Genomic DNA, 21,225 nt, shown 5'->3' with positions numbered 1-21,225 from the left:
ACCACGACAGAAGCGGGAGGAGAGGTGTGGAACTGTGGGAACCAACAAGCGTTCGGACACTACGTAAATATCTGGTGTGGAGGACATAGTCAGCAGTATTTGATATGGAGCCTAACTCCTTCCTGTGGTATTTGAGTTTTCGCCACGAACCAGACATACGTCAAGACGCAGGAAAGTCCCTGTACGTCATAAGCTTCAGGAGTACAACAGGGTGACTTCGTTGGAGGAACATTCGGCCTAGTTGGAGGTGCTCGGGAAAACGAACAACTGGACACTAACTAGGGGTGGTGTGCCGCACAGTTGGCCTCGGGTTAGAGGGTGTTAACATTAAACATCCTGATCAAAAAGTCGTGGCACTGCTACAAGACCTTGGTGGGCACGGAGGCGTGGCACAGGGTTTACGGAGCCTTCCACCCGAACGCGATCTGGGCTAGGCAGTGAAGTTCTGCAGCAGTGGCACGCCAAGGATTCTGTCTCTGGGCCAAAATATTCTAACTCCCAACCCATTTCTTGGTAAGCATTTGAAAGATGTAATGAAACCCTACACATTATATATATTTCCGAATAGAATTATACAAGTTTACACATCTCAAATAGGGTTCCCTGAAGTATCGAACCCTGGGATCATTTAAGTAAAGTCGGATCTCTTTTTCAGGATCTCCCAAGCTATATGGCCCTGGGGCCTGCCTTCATCCCCTTGATATACCACCGCTCCGCTGATGTTCACACAGGATCTGGAGGCAATGGCACACATAGCGTACCTGATCTTACAGCCACAGCCTAGTTGTCATCGTAGCTGACCAGCTCATCGACGCACCGGACCATCCAAGTGCAAGTTAAGCAAGCAAGGCCAGCAATCATACAGGAAACCATGTGGTAGGGCGACTGTGTTGCCTCTCGGCAGCGTTATTCAACCTCTGGAATTAAGTCCTTTTAAATGTCAAATGTGAGAAGGAAAACATAAGGAAGGCCACATTCAGACATACACGGTAAGATTGTAAACCGTCTTGGAAGAAACTGCTTATAACTTGACGTTGACGTCCTTAATGACCCTGACACCAACAGGCCTAAATTAGTCCAAAATAACCAACCAACCAAACACATAAGTTTTATGAGAAGCGAGTTTTCCCCACAGTTAGAGCACATCACAGGCCATGAGACAGACCCACTTTATCTCATGCCTCAAAGCGATACGTGGCAAATGGAGTTAGTTACCTCTAGACTGAATACTACTCCTTATCCTTCTATCTTCAACGGCCAGCAGGTACTAGGAACACTTATCGCACTTCTACAAGGATGAAGTCACCGCTGGCGGTCTGAGTGTTAGCTGGGAGCAGGACCAACAGGAAGCTTAAGACGGAAGCTTGAAGTGGCTCCTCTTTTCACCTAAAGACAGTGTCTAATATATATTTCTTTTCAATTCAAATAAAAAAAATTGTTTCCCATGACTTTCGCTGGCCCCGTGCACATATTACACAACAACCTTCCATATCTTGGATGGCTTCAACCACCCGTAACTCCCATCCTGCACATATTAATGGCAGTTGATATCAACAGAACATTTGACAACGTCCCAGGACACATTCTCACCCAACAGATATTTGACTAGTCCCTTCACCCACCTGGCAGGGAGCTAACGCTGATGAGCATCCTTTGAAATACTGTTACCTGGGCCGCCAGACGACTTAATCCTGGGAGGAGTAATGCCACCTTTGAGAGGTTAACGGGATACTTGGCTATCTCTTCAACTCTCCATGCTTTAAAACATCCACGGTGAAGACAGGTGCAAAGGCATCTAATTCCTGCAAATCAAAAGAAGTTATACGTCAAGTTGAAAGCAAAATCCTGTATAACCACGATTATCATTTTCGTTCTCCCCTCGAAGAGCTACTGAAAGAACTCCAAATTTTTGCATTACCTTTTCAAATTTGTTATCGTGTCAAACTTGTACACACTTCCAGGCTATGGATATTTCATACTGTATATATATATATATATATATATATATATATATATATATATATATATATATATATATATATTATTACAACTCTACTGAAAAATAAAGACATTTACTTATCAATGAACCTGGCACCCTGTTCCTCTGCCTCTCTCTGATAACCTTAACAAAAAAAAACCATTAGACCCAGAAATCAACCATAAAATGCCATTATCAATGACAGAAATATTCTTTTGTCTTCATTATTAATGTACTCAAGAAAATCCTTGACTACGTATTATTATAGTCACATGGTTTGAGAAGCATATTGGCATAGAGTGTATAGCACCCTTATGTTCGCTGACAATTATGTGAGCGAGAGTCTGGAGTACACCGTAGCACCAGCCAGGTTGTGTAGTCTGCACAGTAAACAACGATAGTGTAGTCTGCACACAAAGCAACAGTCTTCATTGACAACCTGACAGCGTTTTCACATCATTATTCTACTATACCTTATCTCAAAACTGATACGCATTACACCAGTAGTGAGCCTTACATCAGAACGAGACAGAGACAGTAAACTGTAAACTCAGTTTAGAGAGCGAGCGGCGAGGTCCACAGGAGGCCGTTATGGTGATCACCTCGCCCACACTCTTCGCTCGGGCCAGGGGCCCAGACAGGTACTGGAAGAGGAGGAGGATTTTATCCTTGTCTGCAGTAAGTATCTTAATTGGTTTTCCACTAGAGTCAGTTTCTGGTGAACCATGTTACGTAATGTCTGAAAGTCGCTGATAATAAACGTTGCGATCGCAGTAGAAAACAAAGGAAATAGTGAAGGAAATGTCATTTCACGAGGGTAAATAGAATAAAAGTATTTTGCAGGTGTTTTCATTAGCTTTCAGTAAAGAAAGTTTTGAACAATTGTACAAAGACCAGACCAGCCAGGTTGTGGGGGATATGTAGGCATGAAGGCTGCGGCTTCCAACAGCTCGGCCGATCATTGACCCAATCCAGCAGCTTGGGCCTCGTGTGGGCTTTGGCTAAAACCCCTGAAGACTACATCTGGTATTCATGATATAAAAAGTATTGACTGGTGAATGTGCAGTATCCCTAAATTCCAAATTTGACGAAATTCAAGAGGATTGGAACATAGTTGATAAGATATACCCAAGATACTGTAATAGACTTGGTCATCTGATGAAGTATATGTTTGTATCAGCTATTGGTTTTTTTTTTATTTTAATGAAATTATGTGACGAAACCTCAAAATTTGCCATAATGAGAATAACATAATGTTTGCCATCCAGAGTGCCGTACTTGTGTTCAGATGAGCTGGCTGAACAGTGTTTTGAAATTTAGAGAAAAAAGATTTAAAGCAAGAGAATATTAACATTTTGCTTTATTAGTCACCAGACTTGTCATAAAATACTGTTCATCTAAATAGCAAAATAGTGATTAAAAAACTTTCTCTCTTAGAATGAAAGAATAAAAAACTATTTCTCTCTTAGAATGAAAGAATATTATAAAAGAAAACAACCATAAATCAAGTGGTTCAGTCCTTAACTTACCCAGGGGGTAATAAATATAAAGTTATTTTGCTAGGATTCCCACCAGAATAACCATGGGCGATTTGATTAGGGTTCCCAGCCAAATAACCATGGGCCACTGCACCAGGACCCAGCTGAATAGTCATCGGTGTGTTACCAGAATTCATTATGCATTGTACTCTGTATATTACCATATAAATATTTATGATTTTGCTCTGTTCAAGTTCAGTTTTACCATTTAGATATGTCTGATTATTCTATGTATATCAGCACAGTGACTTTAATGACTGATAGCTTGATAAATTAGCTGTAAGTTTTCATTTATAACATTTGACTTACATGTTGGTTAGGTCGGAATGATGAGATACATGAATTTTATAAAAAAAATATTTCTAAGCGTTGTATCATTAGACTAGCCAATATTGAGAAAATATATTGAAAAATGGGTTTGGGGCAAAAATTTGGGTTGATATTAGCCATAGTGTGTAACTCACTTTTTTGTATTTGAACTTAATTTTGTTAGTTACTGATTTAAGAAAATACCATGGTGTTTTTGATCACATTCTTTTTAAATGAGGGATACTACCAAGGGTTAAGGGACAGGTTAATTGGGATGGAAGTTTAAATGGAGAAAGGCTGGGCTGGAGGTAGTGAAGTGTTTTAGATATCTGGCAGTAGACTTGGCAGTGAATGGAATCATGGAAGTGGAAGTGAGACACAGGGTGGGGGAGGGGGTGAAGGTTCTGGGAGCTATGAAGAATGTGTGGAAGGAGAGAATGTTATCTTGGAGAGAAAAAAAGGGTATGTGTGAAGGGATAATAGTTTCAACATGGGCTATGGAGGAGGGTGGATGTGTTGGAAATGAGATGTTTGAGGACAATGTAAGGTGTGATTAAGTAATGAAAGGATAAGAGAGATGTGTGGTAATAAAAAAAAGTGTGGTTGAGAGAGCAGAAAAGGGTGTGTTGAAATGCTCTGAACATATAATGAGAGAATGAGTGAGGGAAGGTTGACAAAGAGGATATATGTGTCGGAGGTGGGGGAACAAAGAGAAGCAGGAAACCAAATTGGAGGTGGAAGGATGGAGTGAAAAAGATTTTGAGTAATTGGGGCCTGAACATACAGAAAGGTTAGAGGCTTGCAAGGAATAGAGTGAATTGGAACAATGTGGTATACTGGGGTCAACATGCTGTCATTGGACTGAACCAGAGCATGTGAAATGTTTGGGGTGAACATGGAAAGGTTTGTGGGGCCTGGATGTGGATAGGGAGCTGTGTTTCAGTGCATTACACATGACAGCTAGAGGCTGAGTGTGAACGAATGTGGTCTTTTCTTTATCTGTTTTCTTGGTGCTACCTTACTGAAGCAGGAGGCAGCGATGCTGTTTTCTGTAGGGTGGGTTGGCACCGGGAATGGATGAAGGCAAGTATGAATATATACATGTTTATTTCTGCATAAGTCTGTGCATGTGTATGTATATGTTATGTATATGTGCGTGTATGGGTGTTTATGCGTATATATGTGGATGGGCCATTTTTCGTCTGTTTCCTGGCACTACCTCGTTGATGGGGGAAATGGCACTCAAGTCAAATAAAGAATAGTTGTAATACATTTTTTTGGTTAAATACATTTTGAAATTCCTTTGGGAAAATAGATGTAATATCATTCCATGCCAGTTATCATATTGGGTCTTTTTTTAAAAAAAGGATTGGAGACAGATTATGCTTATAGAGAGTATTGCCATGAAGGTACTGTAGGTGTATTTTATAAATATTATGCTTTTCTGCCATCCGAATTCTGTGATAAAAAGAGGAGAGTATTGTGGTGTGTCTAAAGAAATCAAAACTTAATGAGAGTTCCTTGACATACCGAGAGAAATTGTGACTTCAACAAATATTTCATGGAAATCATGAAATAGAATCTGATTTAATACCATGCTGAGGAGTATTGAACTTTTGTTTTCTATTAATGTTATTTCTTGATCAGCTAGGATGGAAGTTTGAAGATGTTGGAGTTTTTGGATTATGGTATTAATGTACAGTAAAACTATGTAAACTGAGATGAATGATGATCCTAGAAATGTTTTTGTTCAAACTCTTTATTATTAATGTTATTTTTCATACTCAGCTAAATACTTTCTTTCCAATACTATTCAGTTTTGGTCTCTGCAAAGGTATCATGTATTTCCTATTTTCATCTTTGCAAAAGACCAGCACATACTCTATTCAAATAGTTCATTGACAGTGGAACCCTTAGATATATAATAAATTTGAAATGAATCTTTTTAAGTCTAGTAGGTTGAATTAAAAATTTTTGTCAATGAAAATGACATTCACCATAGTCTTTATTTTCCAGCATTTTTTTGGCCGCAAGAAAAACTGCTATAGCATTGCCATTAGGTATGTCCACCGTGCCTTGCGCTATGCAGTCAGAGGGCGTGTCTTGAGGAAATATGAGAACAGAGAGGTAAGTTAGATCACAGTAATTCTCCCTTAGGGGTTGGTTGAAAGAATGGGTACCTGGCTCAGGCTGGTTGGTAAGGATATTCAATGTATGTATGGATCATGGTGAGGAGCCTGAGTATTGGCGGAATGCATGCATAGCGCCATCATACAAAGGCAAAGGGGATAAAGGTGAGTGTTCAAACTACAGAGGCATAAGTTTGTTGAGTATTCCTGGGAAATTATATGGGAGGGTATTGATTGAAAAGTGAAGGAACATACAGAGCATCAAACTGGAGAGAAGTGTGTGGTTTCAGAAGTGTTAGAGGATGTGTGGATCAGGTGTATGCTTTTAAAAATGTGTTTGAGAAATACTTTGTAAAACAGATGGATTTGTGTGTAGCATTTATGGATCTGGAGAAGGCATATGATAGGTTGATAGAGATGCTTTGTGGAAGGTCTTAACTGTATATGGTGTGGGAGGTAAGCTGCTAGAAGCAGTGATAAGTTTTTATCAAGGATGTAAGTCATGTTTATGACTAGAAAAAGAGGAGAGTAATTGGTTCCCAGTGAAAGTCAGTCAATAGCAGGGGTGTTTGATGTCCCATGGTTCTTTAATTTGTTTATGGATGGGGTGGTAAGGGAGTTTTGAGGGAGGGGCGAGTATGCAGTCTATTAGGGATGAGAGGGCCTGGGAAGTGAGTCAGTTCTCATTCGCCGATGATACAGCACTGGTGGCTGATTCGAGTGGGAAACTTCATCTACTTCATCTGAGGAGTTTAGGAGTTCAGTTTTTATGATGATTTCCCTCAAAGGCTCAGTCCTTTGTTCTTAACGCTACCTCGCTAATTTGGGAAATGGCGAATAGCATGAAAAAAATATATATATATATATATATATATATATATATATATATATTTTATATTTATTATACTTCCCGCGTTAGCAAGATAGCGCAAGGAAACAGGTGAAAGAATGGCCCAACCCATCCACATGTAAATACATAAACGCCCACACATGCACATATACATACCTATACATTTCAACGTATACATACATACACAGACATGTACATATATATACACATGCTACCTTCATCCATTCCTGCCACCAACCTGCCACACATGAAATGACACCCCCCTTCCCTTGCGAGGTAGCGCCAGGAAACGACAACAAAGGCCACATTTGTTCACACTCATTGACACCAAGAATCTTTTAGTTCTCCCTTTTAATAATACGTTTACTTTACTTCCCATGTTGCTTAAATCTTTTAATGTAAATGTTTCCTTCAGGAACACTAATACTATAAAGAAAATCTTAATTAGGAACTCACCAGAAAATTCTCCAGGGTACATCTATAAAGTGCCATGTAGAAATTCTGATATGTTTTATGATGGGCAGACTGGTAAGGATCTTTCTGTTAGACTTAAGCAACATAGATATAGTATAAGAAGAGGACAAGAATCAAATACCTTGTTTAATCACATTAAAAAGTATGATCACAGTATTGACTGGAGTAATGCCATCTCAGTTATTAATGCTAACTCTAGTACCATGAGAAATATCATTGAATCTTCTATTATTAATTAATAATAAACAAAGAGTTATACCCTTAATATTAGTGAAGGTCTATACAAATTGGATAACTTTATTGTTGATGAAATTTGTAAACAATTCTCCTTGTCACGTAATAAGTTTATGATACGCTCGTTGTCTGCCTCGGAATCACGTTTACCAAATGGCATCCTAGCTACGTCTCTTCATTGTATATCAACTGACTGTTATATTTCTCTCTTGTGTCTCCCCTGATGATGTGATTATTACACGAAAGTGCACCTGGGAACTTATTGTTTCATTTTCCTTGTGGACTCATAGGGGAGACAGCGACAAAGCAAAATAAAAAAAAAAATAATATATATATATATATATATATATATATATATATATATATATATATATATATATATTTTTTTTTTCATACTATTCGCCATTTCCCGCATTAGCAAGGTAGCGTTAAGAACAGAGGACTGGGCCTTTGAAGGAATATCCTCATATGGCCCCCTTCTCTGTTCCTTCTTTTGGAAAATTTAAAAAAAAATGAGAGGGGAGGATTTCCAGCCCCCCGCTATATATATATATATTGTATGTAGCATTTATGGATCTGGAGAAGGCATATGATAGAGTTGATAGAGATGCTCTGTGGAAGGTATTAAGAATATATGGTGTGGGAGGCAAGTTGTTAGAAGCAGTGAAAAGTTTTTATCGAGGATGTAAGGCATGTGTACGTGTAGGAAGAGAGGAAAGTGATTGGTTCTCAGTGAATGTAGGTTTGCGGCAGGGGTGTGTGATGTCTCCATGGTTGTTTAATTTGTTTATGGATGGGGTTGTTAGGGAGGTGAATGCAAGAGTTTTGGAAAGAGGGGCAAGTATGAAGTCTGCTGGGGATGAGAAAGCTTGGGAAGTGAGTCAGTTGTTGTTCGCTGATGATACAGCGCTGGTGGCTGATTCATGTGAGAAACTGCAGAAGCTGGTGACTGAGTTTGGTAAAGTGTGTGAAAGAAGAAAGTTAAGAGTAAATGTGAATAAGAGCAAGGTTATTAGGTACAGTAGGGTTGAGGGTCAAGTCAATTGGGAGGTGAGTTTGAATGGAGAAAAACTGGAGGAAGTGAAGTGTTTTAGATATCTGGGAGTGGATCTGGCAGTGGATGGAACCATGGAAGCGGAAGTGAATCATAAGGTGGGGGAGGGGGCGAAAATTCTGGGAGCCTTGAAGAATGTGTGGAAGTCGAGAACATTATCTCGGAAAGCAAAAATGGGTATGTTTGAAGGAATAGTGGTTCCAACAATGTTGTATGGTTGCGAGGCGTGGGCTATGGATAGAGTTGTGCGCAGGAGGATGGATGTGCTGGAAATGAGATGTTTGAGGACAATGTGTGGTGTGAGGTGGTTTGATCGAGTAAGTAACGTAAGGGTAAGAGAGATGTGTGGAAATAAAAAGAGCGTGGTTGAGAGAGCAGAAGAGGGTGTATTGAAATGGTTTGGGCACATGGAGAGAATGAGTGAGGAAAGATTGACCAAGAGGATATATGTGTCGGAGGTGGAGGGAACGAGGAGAAGAGGGAGACCAAATTGGAGGTGGAAAGATGGAGTGAAAAAGATTTTGAGTGATCGGGGCCTGAACATGCAGGAGGGTGAAAGGCGGGCAAGGAATAGAGTGAATTGGATCGATGTGGTATACCGGGGTCGACGTGCTGTCAATGGACTGAATCAGGGCATGTGAAGCGTCTGGGGAAAACCATGGAAAGTTCTGTGGGCCCTGGATGTGGAAAGGGAGCTGTGGTTTCGGGCATTATTGCATGACAGCTGGAGACTGAGTGTGAACGGATGGGGCCTTTGTTATCTTTTCTTAGTGCTACCTCACACACAGGAGGGGGGAGGGGATGTTATTGCATGTGTGGCGAGGTGGTGATGGGAATGAATAAAGGTAGACATTGTGAGTTGTGTGCATGTGTATATAAGTATGTGTGGTTGTGTATATTTGCGTGTGTGGACGTGTATGTATATACATGTGTATGGGTGTGGGTTGGGCCATTTATTTCGTCTGTTTCCTTGCGCTACCTCGCAAACGCAGGAGACAGCGACAAAGCAAAATAAAATAAAATAAATAATATATATATATATATATATATATATATATATATATATACTCAACAAACTTATACCTCTGCAATGTGAGCACTCACTCTTATCCCCTTTGCCTTTGTGCAATGGCACTATGCAAGCATTCCACCAATCCTCAGGCACCTCACCATGAGAACAATACAGTCACCCCCTTTTTTAATAAATTCCACTGCAATACCATCCAAACCTGCTGCCTTGCCAGCTTTCATCTTCCACAAAGCTTTTACTACCTCTTCTCTGTGTACCAAATAATTTTCCCTAACCCTCTCACCTTGCACACCACCTCGACCAAAACACCCTATATCTGCCACTCTATCATCAAACACATTCAACAAACCTTTAAATTACTCACCCTATCTCACACATTCAACAAACCTTTAAATTACTCACCCTATCTCCTTCTCAATTGACCACTACTTGTTATCACCTCCCCATTAGCCCCCTTCACCGATGTTCCCATTTGTTGTCTTGTCTTACACACTTTATTTACTTCCTTCCAAAACATCTTTTTATTCTCCCTAAAATTTAATGATACTCTCTCACCCCATCTCTCATTTGCCCTCTTTTTCACCTCTTGCACCTTTCTCTTGACCTCCTGCCTCTTTCTTTTATACATCTCCCACTCATTTGCATTTTTTCCCTGCAAAGATAGTCCAAATGCCTCTCTCTTCTCTTTCACTAATAATCTTACTTCTTCATCCCACCACCCACTACCCTTTCTAATGAAACCACCTCCCACGCTTCTCATGCCACAAGCATCTTTTGCGCAAGCCATCACTGATTCCCTAAATACGTCCCATTCCTCCCCCACTCCCCTTACCTCCTTTGTTTTCACCTTTTTCCATTCTGTACTCAGTCTCTCTTGGTACTTCCTCACACAAGTCTGCTTCCCAAGCTCACTTACTCTCACCACCCTCTTCACTCCAACATTCTCTCTTCTTTTCTGAAAACCCATACAAATCTTCACCTTCGCCTCCACAAGATAATGATCAGACATCCCTCCAGTTGCACCTCTCAGCACATTAACATCCAAAAGTCTCTCTTTCGCACACCTGTAAATTAATACATAATCCAATAATGCCCTCTGGCCATCTCTCCTACTTACATACGTATACTTATGTTTATCTCGCTTTTTAAACCAGGTATTCCCAATCACCAGTCCTTTTTCAACACATAAATCTACAAGCTCTTCCCCATTTCCATTTACAACACTGAACACCCCATGTATACCAATTATTCCCTCATATGCCACATTACTCACCTTTGCATTCAAATCACCCATCACTATAACCCGGTCTTGTGCATCAAAACCACTAACACACTCATTCAGCTGCTCCCAAAACACTTGCCTCTCATGATCTTTCTTCTCATGCCCAGGTGCATATGCACCAATAATCACCCATCTCTCTCCATCAACTTTCAGTTTTACCCATATCAATCTAGAATTTACTTTCTTACATTCTATCACATACTCCCACAACTCCTGTTTCAGGAGTAGTGCAACTCCTTCCTTTGCTCTTGTCCTCTCACTAACCCCTGACTTTACTTCCAAGACATTCCCAAACCACTATTCCCCTTTACCCTTAAGCTTCATTTCACTCAGAGCCAAAACATCCAGGTTCCTTTCCTCAAACATACTACCTATATCTCCTTTTTTCACATCTTGGTTACATCCACACACATTTAGACACCCAAATCTGAGCCTACGAGGAAGATGAGCACTCCCCGTGTGACTCCTTCTTCTGTTTCCCATTTTAGAAAGTTAAATTTTGCTTTGTCGCTGTCTCCCGCATTAGCAAAGTAGCGCAAGGAAACAGACGAAAGAATGGCCCAACCCACCCACATACACATGTATATACATACATGTCCACACAGACAAATATACATACCTATACATCTCAACGTATACATATATACACACACACAGACATATACATATATACACATGTACATAATTCATACTGTCTGCTTTTATTCATTCCCATTTGCCATCCCGCCACACATGAAATAACAACCCCCTCCCCCCTCATGTGTGCTAGGTAGCGCTAGGAAAAGACAACAAAGGCCATATTCGTTCACACTCAGTCTCTAGCTGTCATGCAATAATGCACCGAAACCACAGCTCCCTTTCCACATCCAGGCCCCACAAAACTTTCCATGGTTTACCCCAGACGCTTCACATGCCCTGGTTCAATCCATTGACAGCACGTCGACCCTGGTATACCATATCGTTCCAATTCACTACAGCATGTCAACCCTGGTATACCTTATCATTCCAATTCACTCTATTCCTTGCACGCCTTTCACCCTCCTGCATGTTCAGGCCCCGATTACTCAATCTTTTTCACTCCATCTTTCCACCTCCAATTTGGTCTCCCACTTCTCCTTGTTCCCTCCACCTCTGACACATATATCCTCTTGGTCAATCTTTCCTGACTCATTCTCTCCATGTGACCAAACCATTACAAAACTCCCTTTTCTGCTCTCTCAACCACACTTTTTATTACCACACATCTTTCTTACCCTTTCATTACTTACTCGATCAAACCACCTCACACCACATATGGACCTCAAACATCTCATTTCCAACACATCCACCCTCCTCCGCACTACTCTGTCTATAGCCCATGCCTCGCAACCATATAACATTGTTGGAACCACTATTCCTTCAAACATGCCCGTTTTTGCTTTCCAAGATAATGTTCTCAATTCCCACACATTTTTCAGTGCTCCCAGAACCTTCTCCCCCACCCTATGATTCACTTCCGCTTCCATGGTTCCATATGCTGCCAAATCCACTCCTAGATATCTAAAACTTCACTTCCTCCAGTTTTTCTCCATTCAGACTTACCTCCCAATTGACTTGTCCCTGAACCCTACTATACATAATAACCTTACTCTTGTTCACATTTACTCTCAGCTTTCCTTGGAAGAGGAAATTGAATGAAAGTTTTAACAAATGTACAGTAATGAGGTGCAACAGGGGGTAGAGGCAGGATGGGAGAACTTTGAGAAAGTGAAGTTCTCTAGGTACCTGGGAGTGAACATGGTAGCAGACCGAACCTTGGGTGCTTAGTTGAGTCACAGGGTGGAAAAGAGGTCTGAAGCCTTGGATGTGTTAAAGAACAAGTGGAAGGAAAGGTCAGCATTTAGAAGGGCAAAGATGGATATGTTTGAAGGTGTAATATTAATCCCCACTTTGTCTTATGGATTTGAGTCTTTGGCCTTAAATGGAAAAGAAAAAAAAGTGATTGGATTTACATAAAATGAAATGCTTAAGAAAGACATGTGTTTAGAGGGAGGTTGATGGCATTGTAAGTGAGTTTAGTCTGATTGAGCAGGCTGTCCATGGTGTGTTAAAACAGTTCAGACATATGAAGAGGTTGAATAAAGCCAGACAGACAGAGAGGATCTATTTTTTTTCAGAAGTAGTGAGAGCAAAGGAGATGGAATGATAAGAGTGGAGAAAGATTTTGGGTACTGGGGTGTGGATATTCAGGAGGGCAAGAGGCATGCGCTGGATAGAACAAATTGGAGCATTGTGATGAGTGTGGTGCAATATGCTATGTAAGCCATAAGATCATTGGGGCTTAATTATGGATAGTAGCTTTTGATTTGGTACATAATACTTGATGGCTAAAGATTGGATAGATACAAATAGGCCATTCTTTATTTGTTTCTTATGCTACCTCACTAAAGATGGAAAGGCAGTTAGTTGTAAAATAAACATATTAATCTTGATTTTCTTTGTAGTATATCTTTGTCACTATGTTACTGACCAAATTAATCAGGGCTAGGTATGCAGAACTTTGTAAAACGTATCTATTCACTTCATTATCCTTTTTTTCTCATAAATACAGCTGTGGGACACGCGACTGAGTGCTGGCTGCCAGGAACTTGGCACCAGCTACACTGACATGAAGTCTGTTCTGAATGAGGCAGGTATTGCTCTTGACAGGAAAACCATGCAGAATATGGCCATATGGGAGCCTCGCTCATTTAGAGTAAGTAGTTTGATTCTCATTTTGTTGTAGGATAAGGACAGATACTGCTTTTTTCTCCATCTGCTGAAAAAGCCTCTATATAGTGAACTAAGAACTGTTTTCCTGTTAATGTTTACCATCACTCTCACCTTGATTAGGAGTCTTACTAGGCATGATTTTTTAATATGATTTTTGAACTAGAATTGTATTCAGATGAGGTTAGAGTACCACAACCAAACTATTGTAACTAGATCCGTATTGAAGAAAACTACAGGAAGAAGAATTTGCGGGTCTTACAAAGGATGGAGAATCATATGAGACCATAAGGCTGGGGACACTACTACAGATTATTGAGAAACAGGATCAGAAGGTAACCAGTTGGATGAGAAGATAACGAAACAGGCATCAAATCAAAGATCATTAAACATGTCATCAGAAGGAAGATGCAATTAATCAGTTGAAAGGTACAGTTTAAGGACGTGAACCCAGAATCAGTTGAGGAGATTCAAAAGGAACATTACCAGGGAATTGAAGTTGAAATGATTGATGAGAGAAATAGGCCAGAAGAGTCTTTTCAACACTGAGATTACTTATAATTGTGGGCAGGGAGAGGGAGCAATATCTGGGTCTGTTCAACAGTCTGAACCTAAAACATGCATTGGAAGAGAGACCTTTGGACATTGAAACAAAGAGATTATCTGTGAGAAACACATTCACAGAAATTCACGTACGGGTTGATGGAAGGAATAAAAAGTGCAGAGTATTCATCATCACTGCTTGTTAATGAAAATATTTTAGAGAGAAAGCCAGAGACATGGAGGCTGGCAAATCAACACTTTTAGGTTGTAGCAGGCAAGTGGATGGCATTAAAATTAGAAAGGTCAACCCCCTTTAAGGACAGAACCTATAAATATTATAGGATTTTCTAGGCTAGAGGTTTATTGATTTATTGAAAAATGAAAATTAGTCATCAGTTAAAAGGAAATATCAAATTAAAAATGTAGTAAAATAATATATGTTGTACAGACATTTAAATCTGGCAAACAAGTCTGGATCATACCTTCCCCAATCATGGTAAATAGGATTTTAGTATTATTAGGTAATAGGAAATATCAAGAAAAGTAAAAAATAATCTAGTAGATTAACTAAATATGTTGCACAGACATCTTAATTTGGTGGTACATAGGTAACTAGGATTTTTTTCATGTGATTGTAGTAGCTTGTGATATAAGGCATTTCTATACACCAGTTAAGTGCACCTTACAATTTTAATGATGGTGGGAAAAGCCAGTCCTTACAATTACAGCTAGTATACTGACACCATCTGTCATACTACTCTATTGTGTTAATGGGTAACTAACATTATGACTTTTTTCTGGTGCTAGTTCTGGTTGCTTATGCAATAATGCTATTCTGTGTTCTCATATACTGATAAATCAAGCTCCCCACTTTAAATGAGGGTAGGGAGAGGCAGTCCATCAAAGTATGGCTAAACCTACAAGCAGGAGGTTGACAGGTAAATCACTGATGATATATGGACTGGAAGACCATATTCTAGTCAAAGAGACAAGAGTTAAGAGGGAAGGTAGGAGTGCTGATTAAAAGACTGCTTGTCTGTGGATATTCTAAATGCAATTTATATAATAAAAGGAATGAGGAGAATCAGTCCATAAGGCCAAGACATAAGAACACGATCAGTAATGCTTATGTTAGATTTGGAGTTATGTAGATAGGAGATATTTAAGTGGGTTAATAACTATAAATACATGGAATTTTTTTTTTTTTTTTAAAGTCTTCATCATATGTGATAGATTAAGGAAATTGGCAAAGAATACTTCAGAAGATGAAACACAGGGAGCAACAAATGAGGCAAGAGGACAGAACAGCCCCACCAGTATTGTAGAGAGGTCAGGATTCTTAAGTGATGGAAATGTTAAAGTAATTTATGTAAAAGCAGGACTTGTAGTAAATGATAAAAGGCTGAAATTCAAGGATTGAATTACGGAAAATGCACCTGATACAACTGAGTCAGAGACAAAACTTACTAAAGAGATACAGTCTCACCTATATGAGACCATAAAAGACAAGGGAATTGTTGGAAGACTGACCCCTTAATGAAAGAGCCTTAAATTTCATGATAAAATAAACAAGGAGAATTGGTGGGACAAGGAGGAATTCAGTAGGGTCCTCATCCAAGGGAAGAGGAAAAGAGAAGTGAAGAGTACAGTCAGAAGGTAAAGATTGAGAGATTTAAAGAAAGTTGATGGAATCAGTCTTAATGTAATTGAAGCTGATTGTAATTGATTTCATAGGTTTGAGCCCTTGCAATTAATTACCTTTTAGAAGAAAGTAATTACAGTAATATGCTATTCAAGTCCAGTACAGTTTCATCATGAAACTGGGGCATTATGAAAGGTGAGAGACAAAAGGAAAATATGTATGGACAAATTGTCTCTATAAGCAGACTCGTTTGTGGGTCAGGTCCAGCAATTAAATGCCAACTGTGAACCCAAGATCTTCTTACGTGGTTAAAGCTTGAAGTAATTGTAATTTGTAATGAATAGCATTCTAAGTAATTGCAATTTCAGATTATGATCAAATAATTGTATCAGTAATTAAAACTTTGGAAGTGTAACTGCTATTGAAATTGTAATTTTTCTTAAATCATGTAATTGTTCCAATCCTGTATGGAACAGCCCCACCAGACATGCAGAAATATCAGGAATGATAAGTGATGGAAACATCAAAAACTGAAATTAATGCACTGGGAGTCCTTGCAGATCAACAGTTTAGAGGGCAACATGTCACAGTAGGAACATTTGAGAATTCGGTTACAAATTAATAGAACAACATTAGGAGAAAAATCACCTAAATTGGGCCTTTGGCACAACTGAAAATACTTATTCCACCTTTGGTTTTAGTCTTCTTACCTGAAAGTTTTCTCTAAACTTTCCTCCTACATATGTGTTCATGTTTGAGGGACAAACCACATAGGAGGAAAATGTAGGTTTTGAAGTTCAAACACCATTTTTTTTCTCTCTCTCTCTCTTTGAAGCAGTGTCTTAAGAGCATTTCTTCCTGACCTCTTTGCCCTGCCTTGCTATCCCCTCTTTTATTTTTCAAAACATTTGTCTCAGCCAACTGTGACCTCTTTTGGGTTGATGCCCAGGACTTGTAAATACTTAGCTGGAGTCAGTGGTTTGATGACACCATGTTTTTGGTGATCTGATGGGCTGAAGGTTGGCTAGAAATGGGTAAGTGGCTCCTATATAGTTGGGAGGAAAGTCGCAGGGAGGGAAAACTAGTGTATCTCGAGAGATAAGGGTCAGTAGGTCATAACCCTAATATTTATCGAGAATATCCTAGAAAATCTCTCTTTTTCATGGGATGCCATGAAGAGAAAATGCTTTTCGAATCTAAAAACCTGTTCTTTACTGGAAACAATGAACAGGAAACTAATTTGATATTCAGATTGTATTGCTAGATATGATAATTGTAAATGAATACACTTTGGTGGGACTGTCACAGCTGGACCTGATACCCAATAAAAATTTAAGTTATTTTGGCACAGTGGAAGGAATTGCCTAGGTTGTTAATGCCGTTGTCACTGAGGATAAGATAAACAGGATTTTCAGAGCAATTCAGGTGTGACAATGAATAGTTTAACATTTTTCTTATCAGGAAAAGTATCCACTTCTTGCCTTAACCTGTCTTTCCACTTAGTTTTCTTTTCATTCTTTCTTGTTCTTTCATTTCTTGTGTATAGTTTTTGTAATGTCACTTTTTTGCCAGCTGATCTGATTGAAATTAATCTTTGCAGGCTCTAGCATTGCTGACTAAAGCCAAGCAAGCAGAAATGGGCCTGAATTCTCTTGATGGTCCCCCAGCAGCTGGTGTCATCACTCGTGGAATGCTTTAGACGGATACTGTAGAAGTGTCTTTTGACAGTTCTTATGGATGTTACTGTATAAAAAACTAGAGTGCTAATGATATTGAAATGATACTTGATTGATGACTGATTAAATTTCAATTAATTGATTGATGACTGATTAAATTTCAATTAATATTTTTGAATTTTTTGAGTAAATTAAAAGTTTACAAATATGTATTGTGAATTATTATGTGGAAAATATAAGTATTATTTTCATTAATTCCAATCAAAGGTTTTTGTTGCTGTTTTATTTTTTCTTTTGCGATTGCGATTCTGTTTTGTATGACTTTTTTACCATTAGGTTTATCACTCCACTGTTGTAGTTACCTACAGAGCTGAAATAGTAACTAACGGATACTTCCAATTTTTAAGTACATTACAAAAATAACAGAATTAATTCTGATGTGTAAGGAGACTGCTTCTTCCATCCAAGAACTTTATATATTCCATTACCCATTGTCATAATTCTGCTCATCCTTATATATATATATATATATATATATATAACTTAACATAGAAATGCACTTGACTTCATGAAAAAAACCTGCCATGAGGCATATGTAAAATTTTTGTGTTACTTAGCAACATTATATCACAGTGTGTATAAATTTCTTATTTAACCTCCCTCTACTTAAAGTGTACACTAGTGTATCAGGAAAAATTGTAGCAAAGGATACCCTGCCTTTTAGTAGCTTTTGTTCTGTTCTGTTTTGAAACTCCCTCAGTCATGTCTAACATTTACACTCAAGAGGCCTGTTAGCTACATCTAAGTACATGGGAAGAAGAGATAATAGATCAAATGGTTCATAATGAGGATGGCAAAGATATCATGCCTCCCAACCCACCTCAACTGTCAGCAGCAAAAATGAGAGGGAAAAAATGTAACATGGAAGATAATGCCATGGAAATGTTATAAGAAAGTGTACTGGGAAAATTTTCATGTCAGTTTGACATTTGATTGTGCAGCTGGATTCTGAAAAAAAAAGACTATTGGTGAAATGGATTTTCTACTTGTTACTGATGTATGTGAAATATTTGTCTAGCCTTGACTTGAAGGTGTCTATAGTCTTTGCATTTACTACTTTGGGAGGTAGATTTTTCTGATGTTCTACCATGCTATATGTGAAAAAAAACTTTAGTCCACATTGCCAATACATCTTCCTTTCAACTTCTTTCCATTACTTCAGGTCATTGCATCTTTGTCTAAAACAAACAAATTATTGCATATGTCATGAAAATTATTTTGTATTTTGAACATCAACAGATCTTAGAGTCTGCTATTCTTTAGAGAGAATAATTTTTAGATCTTTGAGTATTTCCTCATATGGCTTATTTCTCAGTAAAAGGATTAGTTTGGCTGCTCTTTTTTAAATTTGTTCAAGTTTTCTGTGGTCTTTGATCAGGTTTAGTGAACAGAATTGAACTGTATATTCCAGGGCATTGTAAAACATGAAGATCGTATCCACTGCTTTGTAGTTTATATTTCTAGCAACCTTGCTAACATGAGGAACTGCAAACAGGTACAAAAGAAATAAAGAAAGGAAATTTCTACATCACGGGAAAGGGGGAAGAATGGTTTGGGAATACTGTAAAGTTGGGGATATTGTGAAGGTGCAAGCTAGGAAGAGGTAGCACTTCAGGTGCAGTGCGAGCTAGGAAGAGGTGGCACTTCAGTTGAAGTAGTAGAGGGAATGTGTGAAAGTGTGTAGGGAAGTGAGCTCCCGACTGATATGGATAAAAGTGAAAGTGGATTAGGAGAGGTGGGTGATTATTAGACTTTATCTGCCTGACAAAGAAAAGAATAATGAAGAGAGGCAAGTGTTTTTGGAGCAGCTGATTGAATGTGATAGCAATATTGATGCAAGAGATCAAGTGTTAATGATGTGTGATTTGAATGCGAGTTGGTTTTGTGGCAGTTCAGGGTATACCTGGGTGGGGAGGAAGAGGTATTCAGTAAGATAAATAATAATGAGGATACTGGAGATAGAGGAGAAAGAATACCTCCCAAGTATTCCCTGCGTGTCATAGAAAGCGACTAAAAGGGAAGACAGCGGGGGGCTGGAAATCCTCCCCTCCCATTTTTTGATTTTCCAAAGGAAGGAATAGAGAAGGGGGCCAGCTGAAGATGTTTCCTCAGAGGCTTGGTCCTCTGTTCTTGGCGCTACCTCGCTGATGCGGGAAATGGCGAATGTGTATGAAAAAAAACTACTACCACTACTAATGTTTGTATGACTTGTAAAAGTTCTAGGACTGCTTGCAACTGGTAACAATGTGAATGAGAAGTCACCTTTAGCACAGCTGTATCATCCTCAGTAGACTAAAGGAAATACATTGTCATTAAGGATCCTCCCACCTTATTTTGTTCCCCTGTTGGGTGCAGGCTCAAATTTGTGGATGTTCATAAAAAGGAGTCTTAGGGCTACACACTACGACTACTATTTTTATATCTTTTTTATTATACTTAATCGCTGTCTCCCGCGTTAGCGAGGTAGGACAAGGAAACAGACGAGGAAAGTAATGGAGAATGGGACAATGAAAAATTAGAGCAAAAAGAAAGCCTTGTACAAGATGAAATGTGATTAATGTGATTAATGATGAGCTTCTGAGCAAATATGGGTGCCTGAGGAATGGTGGAGTGCAAGAGGGCAAGGCAGAAAAAAAAAAATCAACATCTGAATTGTGGATATGTCTATTGAGTGTACCTGGTAATGTTCTTGGGAGAACGACATTTAAAAGGATAGTGTCAAACACAGTTCGTGTTGTACAAAGAACAGCTGACCTGGGAGGAGCATTGTGGTTTCATGAGAGGTACAGTATGTGTCCATTAAGTGTTTACCTTGAAGATGTATATAAAGAAAGTGTAAGACATTGTTGACAAAGATGCCTTATAGAAAGTGGCAGTATCATAACCAATGAGGTTAGGAGGTGCTGATCTTGCAACATGGGCTCAAAATTGGGACAAGTTTTGAATTTCAGTGCCTCAAGGGTATACTGTAGTTTTCTGGAGTATCAAAGCCTCTCCCTGCCTTCTTATGGTGACCTCATTACTACACCCTTAGGGTTGGAACAGAAGAGGTAGGTATTACCCAACTCCATCAGGGCAATAGTATAGTTCTTCTTTAAATACAGACAAACACTTGAGGTATGCAGGAGTTGCCCTCTGCCAGTTACCTGCCATGGGTGAGGCATAAAAGGCTAAGAAGTGGCAATGGAGTCTACTGGTTATGCCAATGAGTTAAGGGAATGAGCAATCGAGGATGATGGCACTGATTGTAAATGGGATTACTGGTGAGAGTAAAAGGAGGGAAGTTATTGAGAAATTTATAAGTTATAATTTGGATATTCTGGGCTTGGGAAAACCCATATGCTTGGGCAGGGTGTACTAGTGGAAGGAAATGGAAATGATGAATGCAAGTAATGGGAGGGTGTGGAAGGAGTGGCATGGAAAGGAATAAATGGAAATTATCAGGGAAGAGGAAAAGAAGGATGTGGAATTCTGCTACTACCAAGGGTAAGCATGGATGGAATGGATCAAGAATAGTGTGGGTAAAAGGAAACACTGGAATCGTGAAATATGCAAGGATATGTGTATATGCGCTTGTGAGTATGAAGACTGTGAGAGGTAAGTATGAAATGAAGCACTTTTGAAGAAATTTGAATTACTGTATAAATGGCCTTGAGAAGAGCAACGTGGTTGTAATGG

The 21,225-nt window shown here is 39.1% G+C and overlaps 1 protein-coding gene across 1 annotated transcript; it reads left to right on the top strand.

Moving 5' to 3' along the window:
* The first annotated feature begins 2,342 nt into the window (after nucleotides 1–2,342).
* mRpL20 (mitochondrial ribosomal protein L20) lies at nucleotides 2,343–18,990 on the top strand. Its single transcript, XM_071674924.1, has 4 exons — nucleotides 2,343–2,656; nucleotides 5,842–5,952; nucleotides 13,469–13,612; nucleotides 17,412–18,990. The coding sequence occupies exons 1-4, from the start codon at nucleotides 2,570–2,572 to the stop codon at nucleotides 17,508–17,510; spliced, it is 441 nt and encodes a 146-aa protein (XP_071531025.1). The 5' UTR covers nucleotides 2,343–2,569; the 3' UTR covers nucleotides 17,511–18,990.
* The last annotated feature ends 2,235 nt before the right edge of the window (nucleotides 18,991–21,225 follow it).

This window comes from Panulirus ornatus, chromosome 20, assembly GCF_036320965.1.
Source record: "Panulirus ornatus isolate Po-2019 chromosome 20, ASM3632096v1, whole genome shotgun sequence".
NCBI classification, from domain to species: Eukaryota; Metazoa; Arthropoda; class Malacostraca; order Decapoda; family Palinuridae; genus Panulirus; species Panulirus ornatus.
This window is presented reverse-complemented; position numbering and strand designations above follow the sequence as displayed.